Source organism: Lethenteron reissneri, chromosome 17 (assembly GCF_015708825.2).
Source record: "Lethenteron reissneri isolate LAM-NWPU_2019-01 chromosome 17, ASM1570882v1, whole genome shotgun sequence".
Taxonomy (NCBI): Eukaryota; Metazoa; Chordata; class Hyperoartia; order Petromyzontiformes; family Petromyzontidae; genus Lethenteron; species Lethenteron reissneri.
In genome coordinates this window covers 2,017,342-2,042,415 of record NC_083795.1, presented here as the reverse complement: position 1 = coordinate 2,042,415, position 25,074 = coordinate 2,017,342, and the positions used below count along the sequence as shown (strand labels likewise).

At 46.0% G+C, this 25,074-nt stretch overlaps 1 protein-coding gene across 1 annotated transcript; it reads left to right on the top strand.

The window, feature by feature from the left end:
* The first annotated feature begins 1,922 nt into the window (after positions 1-1,922).
* Positions 1,923-24,871, top strand: LOC133343314 (WD repeat-containing protein 1-A-like). Its single transcript, XM_061552809.1, has 15 exons — positions 1,923-2,102; positions 10,293-10,414; positions 11,159-11,249; positions 12,687-12,834; positions 13,612-13,792; positions 14,396-14,473; positions 15,002-15,082; positions 17,012-17,245; positions 18,314-18,403; positions 20,245-20,402; positions 20,637-20,724; positions 21,211-21,321; positions 22,016-22,192; positions 22,820-22,964; positions 23,874-24,871. Exons 1-15 carry the CDS (start codon positions 2,087-2,089, stop codon positions 23,981-23,983), a joined length of 1,830 nt encoding a protein of 609 aa, XP_061408793.1. The 5' UTR covers positions 1,923-2,086; the 3' UTR covers positions 23,984-24,871.
* The last annotated feature ends 203 nt before the right edge of the window (positions 24,872-25,074 follow it).

Below are 25,074 nucleotides of genomic sequence, written 5' to 3'. Positions count from 1 at the left end.
GGCCACCCTGGGAATATCACGATTGTTTTGTGCTATGCATTGTAACGTTTAGCCTCGGACCCATATTAAACAGCGTGGGTTCTCGCCTATAACAAACATCTGGCAGTTCACCAATATTTCGTTCAAGCGAGTGCAACTTTACCGATGGAACAATTAATGTCGAAACCGGTCCAGAGTTTGCTCGTGTTGAATCAATGCTGCTGAAATTACGCACTCCCAGAAGGCGCCTATTAAAACGTCTATTTAATTAAGTATAACGTGTTGTCTATATTTATTTAAAGTTGCGCATTTTGATGTGAAGTCACATTTCTCACACCCCCACCTCGTCACACATCGTCACAAATGTCTGACCCTCCCCCTTCCCCATAGGTGCGTGACATCATTTATGGACAGCCCCCGATGGGATCTGTAAACGAAACACGTTTAATTTGCCACATCGATGGACTTATATGTCTGTGCAGCAGACGTACTATCTGCCGCTCTGTGTTGTTACGACTTTCATTCTCCACGACCACGCTCATGATCGAGTTCATCTCAAGAACGTTTTTAAAAAATTCCCGGAATCTCAGAAGCCACAGCCCCCAGTGGTGGGCCGACAGGGGGTGGGGGGTGGGGGCTGGCATCCCTTGTGACGTCACCGTCGCGGGTGGGGTGGGTTGGGGTGGGGCGGGGGCGGGTTGCCGGACTTTGCGACCCTACATGGGCACGGGACGCGCGCGAGCTCCGAGTCGCTTCGCGTCTTCGGGACGCCCCCGAGGCAATCGGCAGCGAATCTCTTCGTCTCTCCCGCGCCGCCCGTTCGTTGGTCGCCCCGGGGGCAGACGCACGTGCTCAGAGAGACAGCCGCAGAGAGGCCGAGTGGCGCCTTCACCCCATCGACTTGGGGGGGGGGGGGTAGAGGCTCCTCGATAGGGGAAGGGGACAGCCGCAGAGAGGCGAAGCGGTGCCGTAGCCACCTTGGCCAGGGGACAAAGTTTAGCTCGCAAACTCCGGTGGGAGGCCAATCAGCTTCAAAGGCAACTGCCGTGTAGCATTACTGCCAGAGCACGTGTTTGTTTGCACGCTCACCAACAAGCACTGCGGCGTGGTTAACGCAGACGCGATTCCTTGCAAAAAAAAGGTTTCTGTTTGGCGTTTGAACATCTCAACACCTTTTCTTGGTTCTTTCGGTAAAGTCACGTACAAGGGAAATAATAAAATAATATAAGTAAAACAATAAAATTCTCACGACGTTTCGATTGCAACACAAGCAATCATCATCCGTTTACGCGACTTTACCGATAGAACCAAGAATATGAATCCCTGCAGTCACGAAAGCTTTAAATCAACACGTCTTGTATTGCCAGAGAGGGTGACACACTCTCACACTTGGCGGACGAGCGCCGGGGTGACGCTCTCTGAAAACGTTGCCGCGTTCAGAAGTTCTCAGAGGCGCGGTTCACCAACTCCCCCTCCCTCCACCACACACCCACCACCCACCTCCCCCCCCACCACACACCTCCCCCCACCACCCACCTCCCCCCCCACCACACACCACCTCCCACCACACACCACCCCCCCACCACCCACCTCCCTCCCCCCACCACACAATCACCCCCCCACGACAAACCTCCCCCCCACCACCCACCTCTCCCCCCACCACCCACCTCCCCCCCCCCACCACACACCCCCCCACCACACACCCCCCCACACACCACCCCCCACCACACACCTCCCCCCCACCACACAATTACCCCCCCACCACACACCACCCCCCACACAACCACCCCCCCCCCACCACACACCTCCCCACCACACACCTCCCCCCCCACCACCAACCTCCCTCCCCCCACCACAACCACCCCGTACAAAGATGGCCGCCGAGTAGAGCGGCCGTGACGACGCCGCCGATTGGTCGAGGCGCGGCCCCCCCTCCCCCCTCCCCCCGCCGGTCTGGCTGTGAAAGCGGCGCCTCAGTCGCTCCGCAGTGTGCCCGGTGCTCGTGGTGGTGGTGCTCTTCCTCCTCTAACGCCGCATCCTCCTCTCGTTCACTTCTCCTCACGACAGCTCCAGGGGGAATCGGCTCCTTCGCCACGCCGCGCGCACCATGCCCTACGAGCTGAGTGAGTTCCGCGGGGCGGTGAACGGGGTGAGGCCTGCGCGATTTAGCTACCCCGAGTTCATTCACCGGTCTCGACTAGCGGGGCTGGCCGAGCTGGGGGCCGCCTTGGCCGGCAGCGCCGGGCGCAGCGAGTGCCCCCTTCCCCCATGTTACGGCTCATTGCCCGCGCGTGTTTATTGCTCCGTGTTTTTGTTGTGAAATACGTTGCTTTGTAGCCACTGAGTTGAAGTTGCCGACGATAACTCATCGCTTTACCGTTGCTTAAGTTAATCACGGGACGTGCTTAGAAAGGGCTGGATGTTTCTGTTAGGGTTACGACATAAAGCGTATACTGTACCAATGTTTTGGTTTATTTAACGCGTAAGACGTTTAGGCTACAGCAAGTATGGGCTGCATCTGTAAGGGAATCTGCCTTCTCTGTTCTGAAGAAATGCAACAATCTGCAATGTTCGATACTTTTTGCTATGTGTTAACGAAGAACGTGATGTTTATGTATTGTTGTACTGCACTGTGCACGTATAAATCGCTTAGTTTCATTTCTATGTTTCGGTCGAAAAATGTTTCATTCGACTAAAACTCACACACAATCGACTGGGATGGTGAAACGAATCTTCGAACAGAAAGTATCACACCACAGAGGACAAACATCGCCCCCCCCTTGTTACAATGCACGGAATTTGGTTCTGAATGAGGATGAAGACGTGTGGTGTTGTTATTACAAAGCGTTCATTATCCCAACTCGTACGACTGCACACATGGAAACTTGGTGACTGCGTTGACAACAAAAACATCGCGTTTCCTTATTTTATTTTGTTAAAAACCGACGTCTTAGCTGATGTCCCTTCTCCCCCTCGGCACTGATTTAAATGGCACGCTACGTGTATCGCGATGAAGGCTGCTGCTGTTGTTGTTGTTTGTGTGGCAGAGCCGTTGTTGTTGTTGTTTGTGTGGCAGAGCCGTTGTTGTTGTTGTTTGTGTGGCAGAGCCGTTGTTGTTGTTGTTTGTGTGGCAGAGCCGTTGTTGTTGTTGTTGTTTGTGTGGCAGAGCCGTTGTTGTTGTTGTTGTTTGTGTGGCAGAGCCGTTGTTGTTGTTGTTTGTGTAGCAGAGCCGTTGTTGTTGTTGTTTGTGTAGCAGAGCCGTTGTTGTTGTTGTTTGTGTGGCAGAGCCGTTGTTGTTGTTGTTTGTGTGCCAGAGATGTTGTTTGTGTGGCAGAGCCGCGAAATCCGCAGGGCGCGGATTAGTCAAATATCGGCGACGTGGACTTCGCTTGAACGAGCGGAAACGTGCAGCTTTTCTTCTTGTTGTTCGGCTTCGTCGTTCAACAACATCGCCGTGGGGTTGTTGAGATTGTATGTATGCTGCTGTGTTTAAGTGTAAAAGCCCCGAGCTTTTGGGATCCCTCGCCTCTCGCTTCACCACTTCTCGTCGCACAGAACCGCGCCCGCGTATCCGTGAATGATGGTCGCGAGTCGCACCGATGACACCCCCCGTCACTTTAACAACGAGACGAGAGGATTCCTCTACAGAATGTGGCTGTCCACTGACGCTGGGTCGTTGTGATTGCTGGCGAAACGTCACCGTACTCGAATTGTCAATGTGTGTGGGTTTTACTCTCCAACGCACCAGCCTGTGTTGCTGTATTAGTAACGTAACTACCACGTTCTGTTTACGTGAACAACCTTACTAATTGGCTGTGTCGGGTGGTGGTGGGTTTCGCGACACATTTATATTTTACGCGACCTAACCCAAAACAAAACCCCCTCTATCGTGGATGATGTTTGTCGCCCAGTTTCAACAGTACAACATGCGAGTCATGTGAGGGTTTGTTTGACAATGATCTGCTCACGAGGCTGCCGATGGGCTTCCTGTTCGCAGTTTCTCACATTCCTGTCGAGGAGGTCTAAACCCACCGATATAACTACGTTGTGGTAAGTGGCCGTAGTGGAACAGGCGTCAGGTCTATCCCTGCCCCCCCCCCCCCAACACTCTTTAACAAGCACAAGTTTCACAAATACAGCAGCCACTCGATGGATAGGTAAGGCAGCTAAATTGAGACGGCGACTTGAGCGGCATCACGAATGGGGTCGATACGTTTCGCTAAACATCGATTGCTTGAGTGGTGGCTGCAATTGTAAATGTTGTCTGCAGGTGTATACCAACAACCCGTTTGATTGTAAAGGACAAGACGCCTTTGATCACGATAACCAATCCCCCTTTACGATCAAACGCGGGGGTGGTGGCAGGTGGGGCCCGGGTGGGTCACATTGTGCAAAACAATTATAACCTGTTGATGTAAGTGGGGGGGGGGGGGTTTAATTCGGATGAAATCGAAGTCGATGGAAGGGGTGGGGGGGTATAAAGGCTGGGCAAGGAGGCAGTGGGTTCAGGTGTGAGAAGCAGAGGGCTGAGGCGGCCATTTGGACAGAGAGAGGGAAGGGAGGGATGGAGGGTGGTCAGGGTCCAAAGATGATTATCGTGCTCATGAGCAGCGCTCCAAGCTGAGCTCTCAAAGGACACATAACATGGTATATCTTACTGAGCTCTCAAATGATGTGGAACACGGTATCTTACTCGACGTAATTTCATCTAAAAGTGCGAGTTACCAGACACTATTGTGTCATAAGCTTATTATTCACTGGCGATTGAGCTGTATTAAATAAACTGGTAACAGGTTTTCCCCCCCTTCCCGTTCACTTTGCAGCCATCCAATCCTACAGGAAATATAAACTTCAGAAACCTATAAACTCTGATGTGGTATCTCATTGACAGGGCCGTGTCAATACCTCGGCTTTATTTATCCGAGCACCTGCCGCAGTTTTCACTGCAACTCTTAAGAGTCTGCAGATGCAGAACAATATGCAACGTTCCTACGTGCCTCTATTGCTCGTGTGACTTCATGTATGAAAAATGCATTTACCAAAATATATAATCTATATATAACAGCGAGCTATATATGTGAGAGTATGGCACTCCGCAGTTGCAGTGAGACGGCATATAGAGAGGGGGGGGAGGAGGGCCTCTTTAACGTTTCCGTATAATCGTCCAAAAGTGTCAGCCCGGGTTATTCAGGGGTTCAGTTTAATGAATGACTGATGCCATTCAGTATGCTGCCGTTGACACGCCTGGGGTCGGGCTAATTGTCGCGAATTGATGTGTTCTTAACTACTGGCAGTGTATCTTTTTTGTTATTTAACACGTAGGGGGTTGATTCACGATAGATTGTTTGTGTCCGATCGCGTAAGTAAAATGTGTAATCGGGCAACTGCGTGACGAAGCTTATTGCTACTAACAGCGAAACGTCGTACCAAATTGTTACAAGTTATGAACTCCCAACACACCGGTGTGCGTAAGCAGTAATTACTTGGTCATGTTTATTCACGTGATAACTTATTCATTACTTTTGTCGGGTGGATGAGGGTTTACGACACATGTTAATCACGCAGTCGGACCCAGAAGCCATTATGAAATAAGGCAGTGCAGCTCTGTAAACCAATCTGCAGGGTGTGGTGGTTGTGGTGGTTGTAGTTGGCTGAGCAGGGTCGGGCAGTTGTTGGGAATGGGCGTTGGCAGCCTGGCTGGCAATGCTTTGAGAATGTCACAGCTTCGGTGTACAGTCGTTGAAGTAAAGGTTTTCATTTACAAATGCCTTGCGTGACGTTGGGAGGTTATTTGCCTATGAAATGTGAAGACACATTTGCAGTACGTTACTCTGTAAGGCGTTTTTTTAAACATTGATAAAAAAAAGAATTTTCTCTCTTCCTATGAGCAGATCTGAAGTGCTGAACCAGGGTGTGAATGCCATTCTCTCCACAAGATACGGTGATTGTTAATTGTATCCAGAGTTGTACTCGTGTTATTGACCCCAACGTGATGGTGGGGGGTGGGTGGTGAATTCAACCTGTGCCAGAATTACAACTCGCAACTTTCCATTTGAGCCAAATGCACTCACAAAAAGCCACTTGGCAGGATGTGTACACACAAGGTGTGTGTGGAATTGAAACGCGAACGTGCATACAGTTAGATTCGGGGGGAAAAAAACCCCCAACTTGTCTCCATGCTTCGGCAAGTGTGAGGGCCATGTTTTATCTTCAGTTCGAGCCCATGGTTGAAATTCCTCATTCCTGTTGTGACATGCATTTACGTTTTGACACACACCTTTCACGTGATTTTTATTTGTTGGACGTGTTCACATTTCTTCGTAAAATGCACGATGTAAATTATAATTTCCAACAAATCAGTTTAAAAAAATATTACAGAAAGCTACTGCTGAAATAATAGATTAGCTTTTACAGTCAGGTATATAGATAGGCTTTTTAATTCGGCATGCTTGCCCGTCTGCTTTCCAAAGGTCTGGAAACTCACTACATTACACTTAAAACACATGGTTTGGGCCTTTTTATGAAAAGAATGTATTTCTGATAATTACATGAACAGCGATTTATTTGATTATTTAATTGAGCAATGCAAAATGCCTCTTGATTATTAATTGTTTACTTAAATAACCATTGATTTGTAGCTGTACAGGAAACACTTGTAAATGCTTAGACTTCTTACAGAGCAGCACTTGTGTTTTTACAGTCTGTGCAAGCGTGTATGTTGAACTTATTCCGCACTGTATGTAACCCAACCGTGCCAATTGGAGGTTCACAACGCTTGCATATGCTTGTTGTGCACTGCATGTTGGGAGACTAAAGACGGATGGGTGTCCGTGCTTCGAGGTTTAGGGTTTCACCGGTCTGAATGAAATCTGAATGAAATCTCAGCTGCCTGATAATGTGCTGTGGAAACTTTGTTGAACAAGCAGTCACCACCCGAATGTGTACTTGCTTGCAAGAGTGTAGGGTGTTGTGTGCATGCCGTGACCAAATTGAGTAACTGGGTTTCCACAGCCTCCGACTCGCACTCGAATTGTGGAGTCGGTTTGCGAAATTGTGTGCGTTAAAGTTATTTTATTATTATTACTACGTCTGAAACCTTTCGTTTAGTTTTCATACTCTCACTTCCGGTCATGAGTGGAAAAGCGACAAAAACTAGGTGCTGTTGTGTTCACTGGCAAGGTCAAGCTGGGCTAAACTGCCTGTTGGTAATAATTGGTATTTGGTGAAGACTGCGTACAGTATATGCTGCTTAAACCACAATTGTAAAAAAAAACTGCTGCTGCTTAAATGGTTATCAAGTCCAGTCCCGGTCTGACTCGCAGTTAAAACACGTTGAGGCTGCCCTACTCTTCATCGGTGACCAAGAGCCAGTGGTGGTGGACGTTCCACATGCAAGAGACGTAATTGATTTTTTGTATTTTCCCTCCGCCTCTGAAGGCTTCTCGGCAATATATTATTTCCATTCGCCCAAAAAATGTAGGTGAAATATGTCACAGCGTAGAGAGTTGTGGCAAAAAGTTGTGTTTGTCCAAATCTCAGGTAGATATGTTGGTTTGAAACCAGGGGTATTGCATGGGCAATGGAGGGGTGGTGGTTGTAAAGGTCAGTGGGAAGGTCACTCTGTAGGAGAAGCGGTCTGGCCCTGCACTTGAGGAAGCTGCTGTGGCAGCGTATCAAACCCCAATCCATCTGCGCACGCAAGGCAGCAGTGCACCACACGCTTCACTCGCAGCCTCACAACATGCTGCAGTCCACAACACACTCCTCTGGATTGCTCACAGCCTCACAATGTGCAGTGCACTATACACCGCACACTTTTACTCACACACTCATTGTGCAGTGCACTGTCATCTATACTGCGCACAACTACCCGCAGCCTCACAATGTACCGTGCACAATTCGAAGCAGGCGTATGTGTGTTAGACACATGCACAGCCTTAAATTTGCAGTGCAAGAGAAGGCCCCGTCACTGCATGCCATGGGTGTTCTAGATCGACTTGCCCACAAAAAATGGAACATTTATCAACTGTGGGTCCTGGACTGTCTAATATTATATTTAACGTTTGTTAGTTATAAAAAAAAACATTTAATTCCCTTTCAGAAATGCTCCAGTTACATTGCTATGTCTTTGCTGCCATAAATGACATGCATCTCTCCGGGGATATCAATGGAGAACGCCTAACATCACAAACATTTTTATTTCTCATTCGTGCATCTTGAAACTGATGATTGGATATCCTGGAGTGCATAGCCGAGGTACTTATATCAGTTAACAATTGTTTGTGCCTCGAGTTGTCTTCCTTTAAGCAGGAGATGAGACTAGGGCTCGCAGTATGAGGTGATGAGATTCAGTGTTCCGCGCCTCCAGATTATCACGGTTGGCTACGTATGGTGCAAAAGAAGTTCAACATACATACACACATGCATTCATGTGTGGTTCCACGTGCATGTGATGCAGTATTTTGGAGGTGGTGTTGCTGAATTGTGCAGAGGTCATCGCACGTGAGAGTCCTAGTCCGTTGAGCTTCACGACAGCCAATATGACACGTAGAGCAAGTAGGTTGCTGGTCTATCTATGCATATGTTTTAGTTTACCTCTTTAGTATTTAGTTCTTAATTGTACTCCAGTTATCTCATTTAAAATTAAATGTGGAATTGGAGAAACATTGCTCATGGAGTATCCTTGTGAATACAGTGAAGCACACACAGGGTTTTCCTGGATCCAATGAAGGATAATTAATATTGCTGGTATTATTCCATTTGGGCATTGCCTTGCCCCATGATTGCTTTGGGAGGTTGATGAAATGGGTAGTGCCTCTTTTGGGGTAACAGCAGTAGGTGCTAATGAAAGACTGGGAATGTGGAATTGCCACCACTGGCCCAGGTCCACAAAGTGACATGTTCGCACCACGTTACACTCGCTTGAGTAGGGAGACATACATTTTTGTTATTACGGCTGGTTAATAAACTTGCAGTGAAAGCATCAGCTGCTGCTTTTCACAGCGCTGAACAGCTGGCCAATCACATGGACTGTGTTTTGTGCGTGTGACGTCCTGACTGTCTCTAGAGGTTGACTGCATTGCGCACACCGCTCCTGTTTCTGTGCCTCACTGTGCTTGGTGACCCTTGTGCTGCCAAGCCGCATTATGTCCAGTCGGACAGTAATTATGCTCATTGCTAATGTACAGTTGACAAATGCTGTGAATAGTGCGCCTTGTTCCCATTGCTTGCTTGTCATGTTTCAAACCGACTGCCTATTTGCTCTTTTACCAAGCCTCATGTCCCTTAAAATCCCATGCTATGTCCCATACAAGTCAAAGTGTTTCCTTGTAAAAAAATATATATATATAAGTTGCAATCATCTCCATTGGTGGACTTTTCACATTTTTATGTCAGGAATTGGTCATTTCATAGGACTACTCCTGTTGCCTTCCCTCCAAAGTGGTGCTAATTTTATCAGCCCCAGAGTGATTGGCTAAGTCCATCCCACAACCATATTACGTGGTACGTGAATACAGTGGGTTTTTTTTCAATTCGAGTAAGCATTGGTCCACTACTGATTCCGTGGTCAGCATTTTAAAAAGGCTTGCGGGTCTACTGGCTGGAATATTGATTTCTATTCATCCATTTCCTCTCCCACGACGTTTAGGTTGCACGCATTCCAAAATTGCACCCATAACTAATTTTGCACGCTCTTGTCACCCTTGATTAAGTGTATTAATCAAATGAAGTCGTTACAGAAGTCTGCTGAGACAGGTTTGCCTTTGTGCAATGTCATTTAAACTAAATCTGGCCAAAGTCTGCAGCTGTTTTCATTTGCAGGATATTGTGGATATGAACCCTAATTGAAGTGTATTCTCTGCAATGGTTTTTCTGCTGCGTTACCGTCCCTGTGTTTGGCCATACACATGAGTAACAATTACTTTTTGAACCATTCTTCGGTAAACGTTGCCCTGATTGAGTAACTTGTGCATTGTGCAACCGTCATCACCGTGCACACAAGGACAGGCAGAATACATGCATGTTGCTGGCCACACCACTCCAACCGTATGCCATGCCAGCCTTAGTGCCCGTTAACATCACTGCTATTTGAATTTACAACCTTATTGTAATTGACATACTCGATTCACAGCACCGCAGTGATTATATTGCTTACATTTATGTGGGCAGTTTACTTGTCTCGTCGACACACTGGGTGTCTGTGAAGCAAGCATCTAAAAGAAGGGCACAGTATCCAGTGCCTGCCCCCAGTTCCCCCTGCAATGTTGTTTTGCCCATATCCTGAGCCGCTGTGCGTACCGTGCCGCCCTCAGACAGCGTGTTTGCCTGCCTGCCACAAGTGGAACGTGGCGTGCCCAAGGTGCTGGGTGGGGACCCCAAGGGAGTCAACTTCCTCTACACCAATGGGCGCAGCGTCATCATCCGGAACATTGAGGTGCAGTGAAAGTGTTTCGTGTTTTGTAATGGACCTCATGGGGTCAGTGAAAAAATCAGTGGTTTCTTGACTCAAGCCAGCAAGTGCCGATACTGAACTCCGTTGACAGCACTAAACCAGTGGTGCACATTTTCACATTCCTGTTGCCATACGAAGGCCACCGTTAAACTCTCCCAAGTGGTCTCAGGCATGAAGTGTTCGGTCAACCCCCGACCAGAATTTGAACTTACAGCCTTCAGATTGTAAGCAGAGTGCTCAAATCACTGTACCGTCTGGGAAATTCCCGTTGTGTACGGTGATACGTTTATTGTGCAAGTGCCTTGTGGAGCTGACAGTTACACGAGACGTTTGACTACTCGCGAATGTTTACTCGACTCACGTGAGTGTTGCTGTCCCTCTTAACCTTATTATGTCATGTAACAGCTGTGCAACTGTTTCCTCTGTGTTTGCTGCTGCCTCTTAAGTATGCATTTCCATGCTGTGTATTCTGCAGTCTTTCTACATGATTGCTTGAACATTGCCCCGCTCTCTCTGCTTGTTGTGTTGCTTCTCCACATGTGGACTTCCTCGCTGCATGTGCTCACTGTTTTTAGCCTTGTTCTCTGTTCCAACATCTGCATTTGTTATTTCGCCGAGTTCCATCTTTCGACTATGTGATAAATTAGGCTGCTGTGTGTTTAGCAGTCTGACTGTTTGCTTGCCCTGTTGTTTTACGTCTCCCTGTGCGACGATCATTGTGCACAGAACCCCGCAATAGCGGACGTGTACACAGAGCACGCGCACTCCACCTCCGTCGCCAAATATGCGCCCAGTGGCTTCTACATCGCCTCTGGAGGTTAGCACCACTGCATCTCTCTACTACACAACACCAATATCCACAGATTTCCTTACAAAAAAATAATTGGGCTCTCTTGTGCAGAAACTTTATACAACAAAAAAGCTTGCCACATTATTACCCCCACTGTCTTAGAAAATATACAAAAGGCTAACGTTTCAGGAAAAAGTCCCTGATGCAGAGTAAGATGATTGAAAAACGGTCCAAAATCTTAGCCGAATGTGTTTTCTGTGAATTAATCAGTTTTAATGACAAAACTTGTGATTAATATAGATATTGATATGTACCAAGTCTCTTAATGTGGCCAAGTTTACGCACAAAACGGAAGTGTTTGATTTTTTTAAATCAAATACTTTTAAAAAATGCGGTCGGTTCTCGGAGGTTTGAATTGTCTCTTGATAAACCTTATATGGTATTCAGCATCCGTGGTGCAGCCTTCCAATGTCCGGCCATAACAGGCCGCTCAAAGGCACTATTTATTGCCATGCATCACATCAGGGTTGGCTGGCTGACAAATGTTTGCAAGGCTGCCTGGCGCTCTAGAGGGAGGGACTGTGGTCAGAATGTTCATTGATTCTTTCATCGCCTTGTTTGATCAGTGGCTTTTTTTATAATACCTTATACAGTTGTATCAAATCTTGACTTAAAGCTTTCGTGACTGCAGGAATTCGTATTCTTTGGGTCTTTCAGTAAAGCCACGTAGATAGAAAAAATCATAAAAATAATGTGTGTGTTATAAAATGTAAGATTCTTAACACACATGGCAGATTTCTTGACACATGTATGCAACTATTGCAAGCCAAAATAGGCAACTCTGATGTGAGCTCACTGTTTCATGATGAAATAATTATCAGTATTGGCTTGATTTTGGGCTCAAGAAAAATTGCTCAGGTACTGCCCTGTATCAAGTGAAGCTCATAACAAACAACACAAGAAATTGGGAATTGTCATGGTATTCACACTTCAAACATTCAAGCCGAGGTATGGCAAGCACGGACTCATTAGGTCACGCTGTTGTGTTGGTAATATATTTCTAGAATATCTGGGATAATGAGGTTAGTCTTGCCCAATGCCATGTGCAGTGACATTACTCAAGGGTCTATATTAAGGCCAACGTTATTATATTAATTTTCCCCATCCTTAATGGTTGAGTAGCCATTACTACATTGTTGATGGGATAAACATGTTGATGTAAGCTCTTCCCACAATCACTCGACAAAAAGGGCATTTCGATTTAAAGCTTTCGTGACTGCAGGGATTCATCTTCTTGGTTCTTTCGGTAAAGTGACTTTACCGAAAGAACCAAGAAGAAAAAAGAAGAAAAAAGGGCATTGGCTCTTGTGTTATCCCCACGTCGCCCGCTCCTTGTGTGCCTTGCTATGTCAGCGTGTGTCGTGTGATAGCGGCATCAGTGACGCGCATCTCGCTTTGTCGCAGACACCTCGGGAAAGGTGCGCATCTGGGACACGACCCAGAAGGAACACCTCCTCAAGTACGAGTACCAGCCATTCGCGGGCCGCATCAAGGACATCGCTTGGACCGAGGACTCCAAGAGGATTGCGGTGGTCGGCGAGGGGCGAGAGAAGTGAGCCTCGTGGAGTAGCCCAGTTACTGCAAAAATAATTTACACTCTTCTATCTTTAAACAAAACACTGACAAAACGTGTATGTATGTTGAACTTTTTTCACACCATGCATAGCCAACTATGCTAATTGGGGGTGCAGGGGAAGGAGAACAAACTGAAAACAAAAGAGCATGGTGACGATGTACGGGTGCGATCCAGTGACTAGCTAGTCGCGTTCGAGGATCGTGCTGGGTGTGAGAGCAACGATGTGTGAAATACGCACGTGCCTGGTAGTGAAGGGAATAGGTTTCTGGCATGTTGTGTCTTGAGGTTTTGAGTATTCCCACAGTGTGATTTGAAGCTTTCACCGGGTTCTCCCATTTCCTAGTGTGCAAATATACTCAAAACATTTTCCCAACATCCTAACCCCGACACAAACCCTTCAGAAAAGCTTGAGACTTTTGTCTTTTTGTTGTTTAAACTATTACAATTATTAGATTATAAATATAAGTATGACTTTGTGAGAACCTAGCAGTGGGTTGTACTAAAGAGTTGACTAGCCCTGGCCATATGAATATTACAGTTGCACCATTGGTTCAGGATTGCCAGCTGAGATGCCCACCTCTCTACACAGGATTGAGCATGGGTATATGCTGATTCATAAACGCACCATGGCGTAAAGTAGTACAAGTCGCAGCGTTTGGCAGTAACAAACCTGTGCCGGCAACTGCTCTCATTCATCCTTGTCTTCCTCTTCATCCCCATCGTGCTACTTTCCCTGGCTACTCCTGCGTGCAGTTTTGGCGCCGTGTTTCTGTGGGACTCTGGCTCCTCGGTGGGTGAAATCGTGGGCCACAGCAAGGTGATCAATAGCGTGGACATCAAGCAGACGCGGCCGTACCGCCTCGTGACGGGCAGTGACGACAACAACGCCGCCTTCCTGCAGGGCCCGCCCTTCAAGTTCCAGTTCACCACGTCGGTACACAGCCTCCCTTCCACTGCTGCGTCATGTCCTTGTTCTTAATCGGAAGTTGCTCCATGAAGAGTCAAGATCTACTGTGAACTTAATTGCCATCAGCAGCACACCCAACAGTAGCAGGTCTGTCTGACCTGCTCCTTTCTGACCTGCTCCTCATCGGATTCCTCCAGTCTACATAAAGACTCTGATTATGAGCAGTTAATTGATCTCGTATTTAAGAGCCTGCTCGATATAATCAGGTGGCAGGACGGAGGAGGGAGTAATTCATTTCATAGTTTATCAATATTGGCGTGTGAAATTTTCATCATCAGGCATGATCAATCTACTGGTGGATGAAGGCCTTCCTGTACTTTTGCCATCGTTCAGGGTCTTACGATGCAACAAACAATCCGTCTTGGATCAATAAAATTAATACCACGTTCTGGACAATTAACGGTCTTCCTGTGGAGAGATTGGCCCTCAACATGGAAATGTAGAATTTTCTCCTCTGGCTCAATTTTGCCAATGGTTCCCCATTGCTCTGTTGAGCATGAACACACTTTTCATGTAATCATGTAAGTATTTAAATTAAACTTTCTTCTGCACACCTTCCCTGTTTTTCAGGATCATTCCCGCTTTGTCAACAGTGTGAGGTTTTCGCCCAACGGCAACTTTTTTGCCACAGCCGGCGCAGATGGACAGGTACGGTCAAGGTGTTGAGTGACTACAAATGGACATTGCTATGGCATTAGGCTTCATTTACCTTTACACACCCTCTCACCTGTGGATGTCACGGTATAACGTTGGAATTTCATAACGCTTTTTCTTCTGTGATGTTCTATAAGCAAGTGTATGCATTCATTTAAGGGACTCTGGAAATTATCAGGAGCAACAATAGGCCACAGAACCAATGTTAGTAAGCTTTATAATGGTTGCGAAAGAATAATGCGTTTGTTTGGGGTCCACAGAATAAATGCATTAGCAGTGGCAACAGATCCCTGCTATTTTCATTTGGGTTTCTTGCTGGTCCCGTGAGAAGTGGCAGTATAATCATCGACGCATTCCATTTATTCTGCATCGGCAACTATACAAAAAAAAAACTGTTCTCTTTTAAAGTGTGGCTGCGTTATTGAAGAGGGAGCAAACACCTAGCATATATTTCAGTCGCACTGTGCCTTGATGGGTCCGTGGACAGAGTCTTGAGCAATGCAAGGTTTTTTTTTGTCACAGATCTTTATATACGACGGGGCCTCCGGACAGAAGGTTTCCTCCCTGGGAGGCGAGAAGGCCCACGATGGAGGCATCTACGCGGTAAGGTGTCACCCTGCCCGCTACCCGCTCGATAGATCTGTGCAACTTCCATTTATTCCATGAACGTATTTATTGTGATGATTACTGCATAATCTTGTGATGACGGTTACGTGAAAGCATTACCCTGTCCATGTCGCTCTTTCACTGCACACTGAGGTCCTCTTTTGAGGAGGCTTGAGCCAACATTTTCACACTGGCCCAGTATTCAATTGAGGTGGGCGTACCCACTCTTTACCTACCCAACCTTGGTAATTTACTAGTTTGCTGCCTTACAGCATATCTGTATTACTGCAGGGTGCACATAAACATTATGGGATGAATATCCTTACCCAGGGCTTTAAATCACCTTGTTCTAGAATAAACCTGGTACCTCTGGGCTTGTGGGTCCAGGATCCACTTAATGTAGTTGAAAAGTTAAACTTGATAGGAAGTCAACAATAGTTATCGTACTGAGAGACTGGTCCCCCACCATAAGGTAGCATCTACCACCATCAACCCAGGACCACCAACGAGACGACCACCAATTGTTCATTTGAAAAGAGGAACACTTGGAATGTATTAACACTTTATTAGAGTGTGAGGCAGAAGCCACTGGCCAAACGGAGCTCTAAACCTCGAAAGCTTTTCAAGTGCTGATGATGGGATATCAGCCTTCCCATTTGACTTGATCCATCCATTTCTTTTGTTCTTAAGGCTGCCATGGAGCACTGTCAAAACACTGAATAATTTAAGCCTGAGCACATCAATGGTTGATGCTTTCCAAAGTGAACACTCCCTAAAGTGGCCTTGACTTAAGAGATGGGCAGCATTATTGTGCCTGTGTGCATATATTTGCTTGCCTGTTTTGCTTGTGTGGCTTCCTAAGAGGATTTTCTTCAGTTAGTAATTAATGCTAAATCTGAACAGTTTGACTGTTAAAAGGCTTGATCGAACAACATTATGCATATCCCTTGATCAATACAATTTTTGTCATGAGGCACCATTGTCCGAGCACAAGCTTACATTTTGGTCTGGGGTGAACTGAACCTATCGGATGAAGTTAATATTGGTTGTGAAATGGAGAGAATGGCTATTGCTATAGAAATATAGAATTGTTACCACTGGCTCCGAGCCACCAATGGAGATTAGCACCAATCCAATGTTTGCTTGAGCAGGCAGATATTTGGACTTCTTAATCATTAATGGTCATATAACATTTGTGATTATGGTGGCAAATGCTTTTTATGTTGGATTAAGGGGTCAATGCATGATTGAGTGGAGCTCAGACATTGACCAGCTGTTCTGTGCGTCTGTTGTCTGCACCTTCTAGTGGGTCTAAGCCGTACCGGCCTACACCACAGCACTGCCCCCCACCCTTCCCATACACCAACCGTCACTCTCTGAATTTTCCTTTCCTTAATAATGTTATTCTTGCTCAGAATAATATATAAATGCAAAATGATTTGAGAGCCAAGCACAATAACAAAATAGCAATTGTATATATACGACTATGGATGATATTCAACGTCATTTATTGAAACTGCAAATAGTCCAGTCATTTCTGAGTTTGCTAACACTAGCTTCATCAGTCTCCGATAATATTGACCAGGCTACAGTGAGCCATATTTTTCTCCCCTCGCTTGGGGCTGCCAATGGAGATTGGCAGCACCCAACACTGAAGACTGCATTAAGATGCTCGACTTGTGATTAAATCGGTGCACGCCCTGCAAATTTGTAACATTCTTTGCAAACACGGTAGGATGCTTCTTACTAATAACACTGAAACTAACCAAAAAATATATTCTCGAGACGGCCAAATTACCCTCTACAGTTACCATGCCAGAGCTAACAGATCTACACAGGGTTTGGTTAATCGACACCATGAGTCCATACTCTGGCAAGACGATGCTAAACACTTTGCACGTGGATAATGTCGGTGTGTGGGCGCAGGTTTGCTGGAGTCCCGACAGCACCCAGCTCATGTCGGCATCGGGTGACCGCACGGTGCGGCTGTGGGACGTGGCCGCGGGCCGCGCCACCACCACGTTCACCATGGGCGCCGAAGTCAACGACCAGCAGCTGGGCTGCCTCTGGCAGGGCCAGCACCTGCTGAGCATCGGCCTGTCTGGCTACATCCACTACCTGGACCGCAACAATCCCAGCAAGCTAATCCGCGTCATCAAGGTGACCCAAACGGAACCGCAAAGTCTTAATGCATATTTTTGCTGATCATTACGATCGTGTAATCATTATTGTTATCTCTGTCATAGTCATTGTTTTGTGTCTGTGTAGAACTATTTTGTTAAACGTGATAAATGAGGGCCCATTCACCATACCGGTAAAAGTGGGGAGCATTGACATGGAAGCATGAAAGTAGAGTAAAACAATGCCGTCCACAAAAGTAGCCTATAACAATCTGCTGCCATGATGGTCACACGTCTAAGAAACATCCATGCTCAACACTCATTAGATTTTGAGATCTGACAAGATTGGGTACGTTCTGGTTGATTCGTTCATAAACTGTCATAATTTTCGACGTAATATTCACAGTGATGGCCTTCATTGTTATTGTCACTCGTCATAGGGACTGCTTGTAATTTTCATCTTCCTGGCTATCTTTGTCATCGTCAACATTTTCGTTATTGCCATCATGATCAAGCATTAATAATCACCATCACCACTCCATTGTTATTGAGACTCTACAACGTAGATTCATCGAAATGGCTCTCTAAGCAAGGTGTAATAAATGCCTCCTTGAACAAGTGTCTTGAATAGCACTTGCAAGAATGTAATTCTATGTCTGTATTCCCAATGAGAAATGATTCCTTATGGAATTCCAATGGGGTAATAAGTTTGGGTTCTACTATAGACGAGCAACTTCGAACTTGAACAGGCATTTGATCAGATAACCCGAACACATGACTTGTCATTTCCTTTTAAAATTCACAAATCAATTGGAACAATGTTATGTCATGCCTGGTAGGCAATGATTGACCAGCATCTTAATGTCACAGTAATTTTACTTGTTTAGTCTCTTGGAAGCTACATGTTAAAATGTTTACATGTTAAAATGTTTACATTTTAACAATTAAAATTATTTGCCATCATTAATTTTTACATTGTGGTAAGGGAAAACTTTTAATCATTACTTTTCTGAGTGAGCTGCCCCATTATATAAAATGATGTTATTTCTGTATCGCTGATTAAGCCGTGTTTGGTTCTTGCATGTGGTTTTTATTGCGATGGTTGCAGGGACACAGCAAGTCCATCCAGAGCTTGACGACGCACACCGGTTCGGGGTCTCCTACCATCTACTCGGGCAGCTATGACGGCCATATCAATATCCTGCTCGGAGGCACACGTAAACGAGAGAGTGTGCGTCGATTTGTCACTCAATGAGAAGTGGACATTGGGGTGGAGAGGGGTGGCAGGCAGGCAAATCCTGTATCAGAGCTCGTGTTGAAGAAAAATGTAGTGAAGTGATGAATGGGCTTACAAGTAGAAATGCTTTTGCTGTGGTACTGAAACGGTGAAATATTGTGGTGTTGTATAGCAGCGCACCCACAATCCAGCAACTTTGAATCAGGATTTGTGGATCGGGCTGAGCTTTTTCACGAGACGCCTATCGTCCAACCGAAGGGGTGCATGACTGCTTGAGGCCTCTGTAGGTCAACTACCTTTCTGTCCCATTGATGCCAAGCTTTGATTATTCTCCCGTATACATTTAGTGTCTGTCAGCACACATGCAAAAGTAGAATTCGCCAACATTCTAAGCCAGAGCCCTCTAGGAAATGTCTTAAGACTGTGCAAGAAGATGTCCCTGGTGAAAAATACTTCAACATTATAAAATGTCAACAGTGAATGATGGTAGCTATAGCAAATTTAACTTAACGTTCTCAATGGTCATCTTTATATCCAGGGACATAAATCATAGTCGTGTTTTATAGTGCAAACATGGGACGTTAATGTAACTTAAGGCTGAGGAAGTAGATTTATTGCTATCGGCACACTGCGAGCTTGAGCATGATGAGTCTCAAAGGGGAAACCACGTCCTTCAGGAACGATTAGAGTAGCGGGTCGCAAGCAGCGATGCTCAAAGAGAAACTTCAGCAGAATTAATGCAAGAGTTATGAAAGCTATACCTTGCCTGGGCACCTCCAGAAAAACATACGTGAAGGAACAAATCACCTCCCGCTGACTTGGCAGCAGGCCACTAAGGAGAGGACCAAAGTCATTCTAACACAGAGAACATGTAAAAAACGAATCCACGATAATCTGTTTTCAATGTCATGGGATATAACTGACTCTAAGATACTTGACTGTGATGCAAGTTTCCCAATTGCTAATAAAGTATCACAAATCATAGTATTTTAACACATAAAGACATCACCAATGCTGCTATAGTATATTGGATAGGATTCCTTCACATATTACTTTGAACAGGTCTGGTGGTGCTTTGATTAGAGCACTTTAGTAACTTAAGATTTTATTTGGGAATCAACTCAGTCTATCATCCGTCTAAAACATTTTTTTAATCTTGATTTGAAGCTTTCGTGACTGCAGGAATCCATACTTGGGTTTTTTCGGTAAAGTCTGTAGGTATAAAATAAAATAAATCACGACGTTTCGGGCGCAACACAAGCATCCATCATCAGGTGGGAAAGCATGGTCTGCTGCTGAGGCAGACTGTTTTAAAACAGCAGCAGACCATGCTTTCCCACCTGATGATGGACGCTTGTATTGTGCCCGAAACGTCGTGATTTATTTTATATCTACGTGCCTTTTTAAAAAAAAACAAAGTTTTTTTTTTTAGGAGTGGGGGCTGTGACCGGGTAAAACATCACTCGCTACTGATATTAGCTGTGGCCGGGAATGGAACTCGGGTTGGCCGGCTTTATAACTCCACCCCATCATCCCCTCCCCGAGGTGAATAATAAAAGTGCCACTTTACGAGAAGTTAGTGGTCATTGAGGGAGACTGGCCCCAACCATGCAAATGCAGAGCTTTCACTACTCATTCGGAGCTTTGAACATTGATGAGTTGCCACCCTAAACCTCGTTTTAGCAACGAGACGTTGACGTTGGCTCACCCATGGGGCCGCCTGGCCTCCCTGAGCCACTCGAATGTGACAAGTGCATTGTACTGGAGGAACAACGCGTTCACCTTGACGCCTCGGTGCACATTATTGGGATGCGAAGACTGGCGTCAATGATGGCTTCTCGGGGCACGGCCACACCAACCAGGTGTCTAAGTTGGTGGTGGAGCCCAAGAACAACACCCTCGTGTCCTGCAGCATGGACGACACCCTCCGCTTCACCGATCTCAACAAGAAATCGTACAGGTGGGGGAGGTGGTACATCACCAACTTGCTTATGCTTAGCAGTTTTCTGATATAAAATAAAAATCGTCTTGGCAGTGGTGTTTTCACAAAAACTAAAACTGGTCACCACCTACATGAACGTTGCTTTGTATCATTCAAAATCTTCTACTAAAAACACGCACACCTGTATGGAGGCCAATGTGTGTATCCGTACGCAAGCGACTCATGGAGATGCGTTTGTGAGCACGTATGCAGCGCCGGGGAGGCCGTGAAGCTCGACTCCCAGCCCAAGTGCGTGGCCGTGGGGCCTGGGGGCATCACTGTGGCAACCTGCATCGAGCAGGTGAGGCCACACAGCCGCCTCCAGTGGCGCTGCTGAGAGGGGTCCCAGGGAGCACTGCACCGCGCTCCCTCGGCACGCCCACTCTGCCTTGCTGAGTCTCATTGTCGCCGTTCGACTTTGTTTTGAGTGTGTTTGGGACGAGAGCAATTATTGGCCCAGGCAGAAGGCAGAGAGGAATCTATGCTTTGCTTTTGTCGGAGCACTGAACCATCACCTGTGAGGCTCAAACCTAATAAAAACAGTGTGCTCTCCATCTGTTCACCAATCACAGGGCATCAAATTACATGAATTATTATTTTAATTAAAATTGTTCAAGTCAAGATTGCAGCATTGTGAATAGGTGAAAAGTGAACATTATTTTTTATCTACAACTTTGTAAAGATTTACAGATTTTGTGCTCTCCCTTGCAAAAGAATATGGCTTTCTATGAGCTCTGAACTGGATGAATAAAGGATGCTGCAATTGGGCTACGCATTTTGAATGCAGGTTGTGCTGCTGAAGGACAAGAAGCGTGGCATTGGGTTGGAGAACCCGGGCTACGAGCCCGAGGTGGTCGCCATACACCGTGACGGGGTCACCGTCGCTGTTGGAGGCCAGGTGTTGCATCCACCCACACGCACACAAAGATTCCCAGTATAGACTGTTGGGGCAAGTGCTGTTCACGAGCACCTATGAAGGCCGGCATGGCACACGAGGTGGTGGGTGGTCAGCCTGTCCACCTTTGTCTCAGGTACTCAATTGAGGCTGAGTCAACCTAAAGGGAGGCCCAGGACCGGTTCAGATAATATCGTTACTGGTGTTGGCCGTGAGCGGGAATCCAACTTGTATCGCTGGGTTCGTAGGACAGTGTGCTAACCACTTTTCAACCGCTCACCATACAAGCAGTACAACACCAAAGACAATACAACACCACACATGCATACACATGCATGCAAATACAGAACACACAACCATGAACAACATGCTTGTGTGGTGAATAGCTAAGAATCGGACCTGGGTCAACAGCATTGCATTGCATGCACATAAGCTTAAACATGCCCTCTGCACTGAACACAGAATGCCCATTTACTTGTCCCTCTCAGTGTATTGGTAAATGCACAAAAAAGGAAAGTCCACAACATTGCCTTCGAAGACTAGTCAACATCTGCACTGCGCATAGCTGCCAAACATCAAACCTCGCGCATGACAGTGGCTGCACCGACTAATCATGTGACCGCATCACCACACCACAGGGTTAGCCCGGGTAATCGGCAGCTCTTGAATAAGCACCGGCGTGTATGTGAATGGGCAGGATTCCAAAGTGCACTTGTACAAGGTGCAGGGCAACACCTTGGCGGACGCTGGTGTGGAGCCCCTCTCGGTCCACGGCGCAGTCATGGATGTGGCCTTCTCGCCGGACGGGACCTTCCTGGCCGTGGGCGACGCAAACAAAGTGGTCTCCATCTTCAGCGTGGCCGACGGCTACAAGGCGAGTAGTTGCCTTCAGAATTTCGAGTGCCTCTGCAAGTGAGGTTTGTGAATCGCGCACAAATCCCCGTATGCTTGAGGACACGCACCTACCTACAGGATGATGTGTCACCAAAGCATGCAGTACAGTGAGTACGTTGCTTATCAGTCTGTCCAGATATTTTACTTAATGCCTGCGTATGAGTGGGGTTTCTCTGGGTGGCCCAGTCAAATATCCATGCAAGATAAGCCATCATCTTGCATGTATAAGATAAAACATTGGACAAACTTTCATTACTGGACTCCCCTTTAGTGATTGATAATTTTCCAAAAAATCTTGGATATCCCTTCACGTTTGGGTATTTTTTATTCCAATCCTACATCCAAATTACTTATCGTATCGTACTCTTCTGAAATAATTTTAGTCAAGTGCAATAAATCTACATCTTGTTTAATTAATCAAGTTCTTGTTTCACAAGGTGGACCCAATGTGTGTCGGTGTGATTTGAGGTTCCTCTTGCTTACCATTCTGATTCTAAAACCCCATTGTTAGTCCTCATTGAGATGTTTTATGAGTCCAGATTACACCCTTGAAATTGCTGCTCCAAGTCCACACTCCTTACGTGTGCGTGCATGTGTCTTATTGCAGTTGGAGAATTCCTACTATGGCCACCATGCCAAGGTAGTGTGCTTGGCGTGGTCACCTGACAGCCACCACTTGGCTTCCAGTGGCATGGACATGATGGTGTACGTCTGGACGATCGGTGACATGGACAACAAAGTCAGGATGGCAGGTACGGCCCCATGACCCCTTGTGATGCATTGCCTATACCAATGCTGGGCCTGCCTTATGCTGGCTACAGTTCCCTGCATATTATTACATGTTTAACCGCTGGTTGAAACCCACCAAGGAAATGTAGCTACCCGATTGCCAATTTTAAGCAGGGAAAACAGATTTTAAACACAGATTTATTCTGCAGTTACACGCTGAAGGAAAATAATAAGGGCGGCAACTGGCATGTATGGTAACTTGGAAGTAACATCTTCCATGCATGATGCTACTATGGCTTTTCTTGTTATTAAAAAGATCTGTATTTGAATGCATGCTCTTGAACATATCTTCAGTGTAATACATATTAGAATGGTTTTGTTTAACTATATTTTAGGATTCATACGTTCAAGATTGCTGCTGGAAATCAAACCTGCGTAAACTAAATTTAGGAAAATATAATCACGAGAATTACGTACTTTTAACTCGACACAATATAGTTGGCAGACTAGTGCTGCTGTATCTGTAGCAATATTGTTCTTTATGCAATTATAGACAATGAAAAATGTAGTCTCAAGATTTTTCTCAGCGGCGACTTTCTGTGGCTATTTTTAATTTTAAAAATGTTGGTGTGCAGCGCAGGTACTATTTACGAATCCTAGAATAGCAACCTTTCTGCTATCCTGCCATCTACCGGCCACGTCACACCTCTACAAGTGGATGTGTCACATGGTGACCTCTCTACAAACCACCAAATCCTCCATAATGCAGACTATAGGCGGCGTACGCCACCTTGTGCAGCTTCTCGGGAGGGGCGTTTGCCGAGAACCGCATTGTTGCAAGTGATGAAAGATTACATATTTAATTAAACGAACTAACACTCCCAAGTGCCATGCCAATGACCTCTCGTGGCTACGCTCTCCCTTCTTGGCAGACTGCCACCGCATGAACCACGTAAGCGGGCTGTCGTGGCTGGACGAGCACACCCTCGTCACCACCTCGCACGACGCCTGCATCAAGCAGTGGACCATCACCTTCAAATAACGCGCCTGCCTTCCCCCTCGCACGCGAGTGGAGTACCGTGGAGGCCCTGCACCCCCATCAAGTCTGGACCCGCTCGGCCAGCCATTGGTTTATTTGTCATCCATGGATCACGACATCAACACTTCATAACAATAGGCAGTTTGGTAAACAAAAAAAGTGGAATATTTTATTCTGCCTGTCATCCTGGATAGATTGAGTACCAATGTATGCAATGTTCTCTGGTTGCAAGGGTCCTTGCCTAATGAAAATGTAGAATTTCCACTGGCTCAGGAGCACATCACCACCCCATTGCTCATTCGAGCTGGGAGACACTTGACTTTTTACATCACCAATTACTTTCTTGAAATGATTAACTTTGTTCGATGTGATTGTTGGTTAAGGGGCAGGTGACTCCTCCTGATTTTGTCTTGGCTGTGCAGGGGAGAGGTGTCTGGGGAGCGAGTTGTCTCGTGTACCTGAATCATGTTTCATAAATATGCATCGATGATATTTTTGTTTGCGTTTTTTCCTTGCTTTCTTACAATTTCTACAAAGCATTGATATACATTTGGAGAAAAAAATGTCAGTCATTGTGCTGCTTAAAATGGTGAACATTCCAAAGGGATATATTTAGTTTGGTACTCGGTGATTGGTGTAAACACTTAACTTAATTGTTCTAATGGTTAGTGGTGAGAATGCACGTGGTGTGCAGCTACTGTATTTTTAATAAGGAAGCTGGGTTGGTGTGTTTTTGCCTGCTGTCTTGCTTGAGTAATGGGAGTTATAGCACTACATCTTTAGGAGGGTTATTAAATGACCAGATCTTGAAAGTGGCACTTGTGGTATTGTTATTAACAGAATGTGTACCCCGAGTGATTTGCAACAATAAAATGCCATTTGTTCATTGTGGCCCACATTCTCAATTGTCGGTTGCATCCAGGACCTGAACCACTTTAACTCGCTGCTTTTATGAACTCACACGTGAGCCATGCACAGTGCTTGTTAAATGTCGTGGTTTACAATGATATTAAGTGGGAAAGAATTTCCATGGCAGGTTTTGGCTAGAGGTGGAAAATGTATGATTGATTTGAACCAGCCAATTTAATGCATTA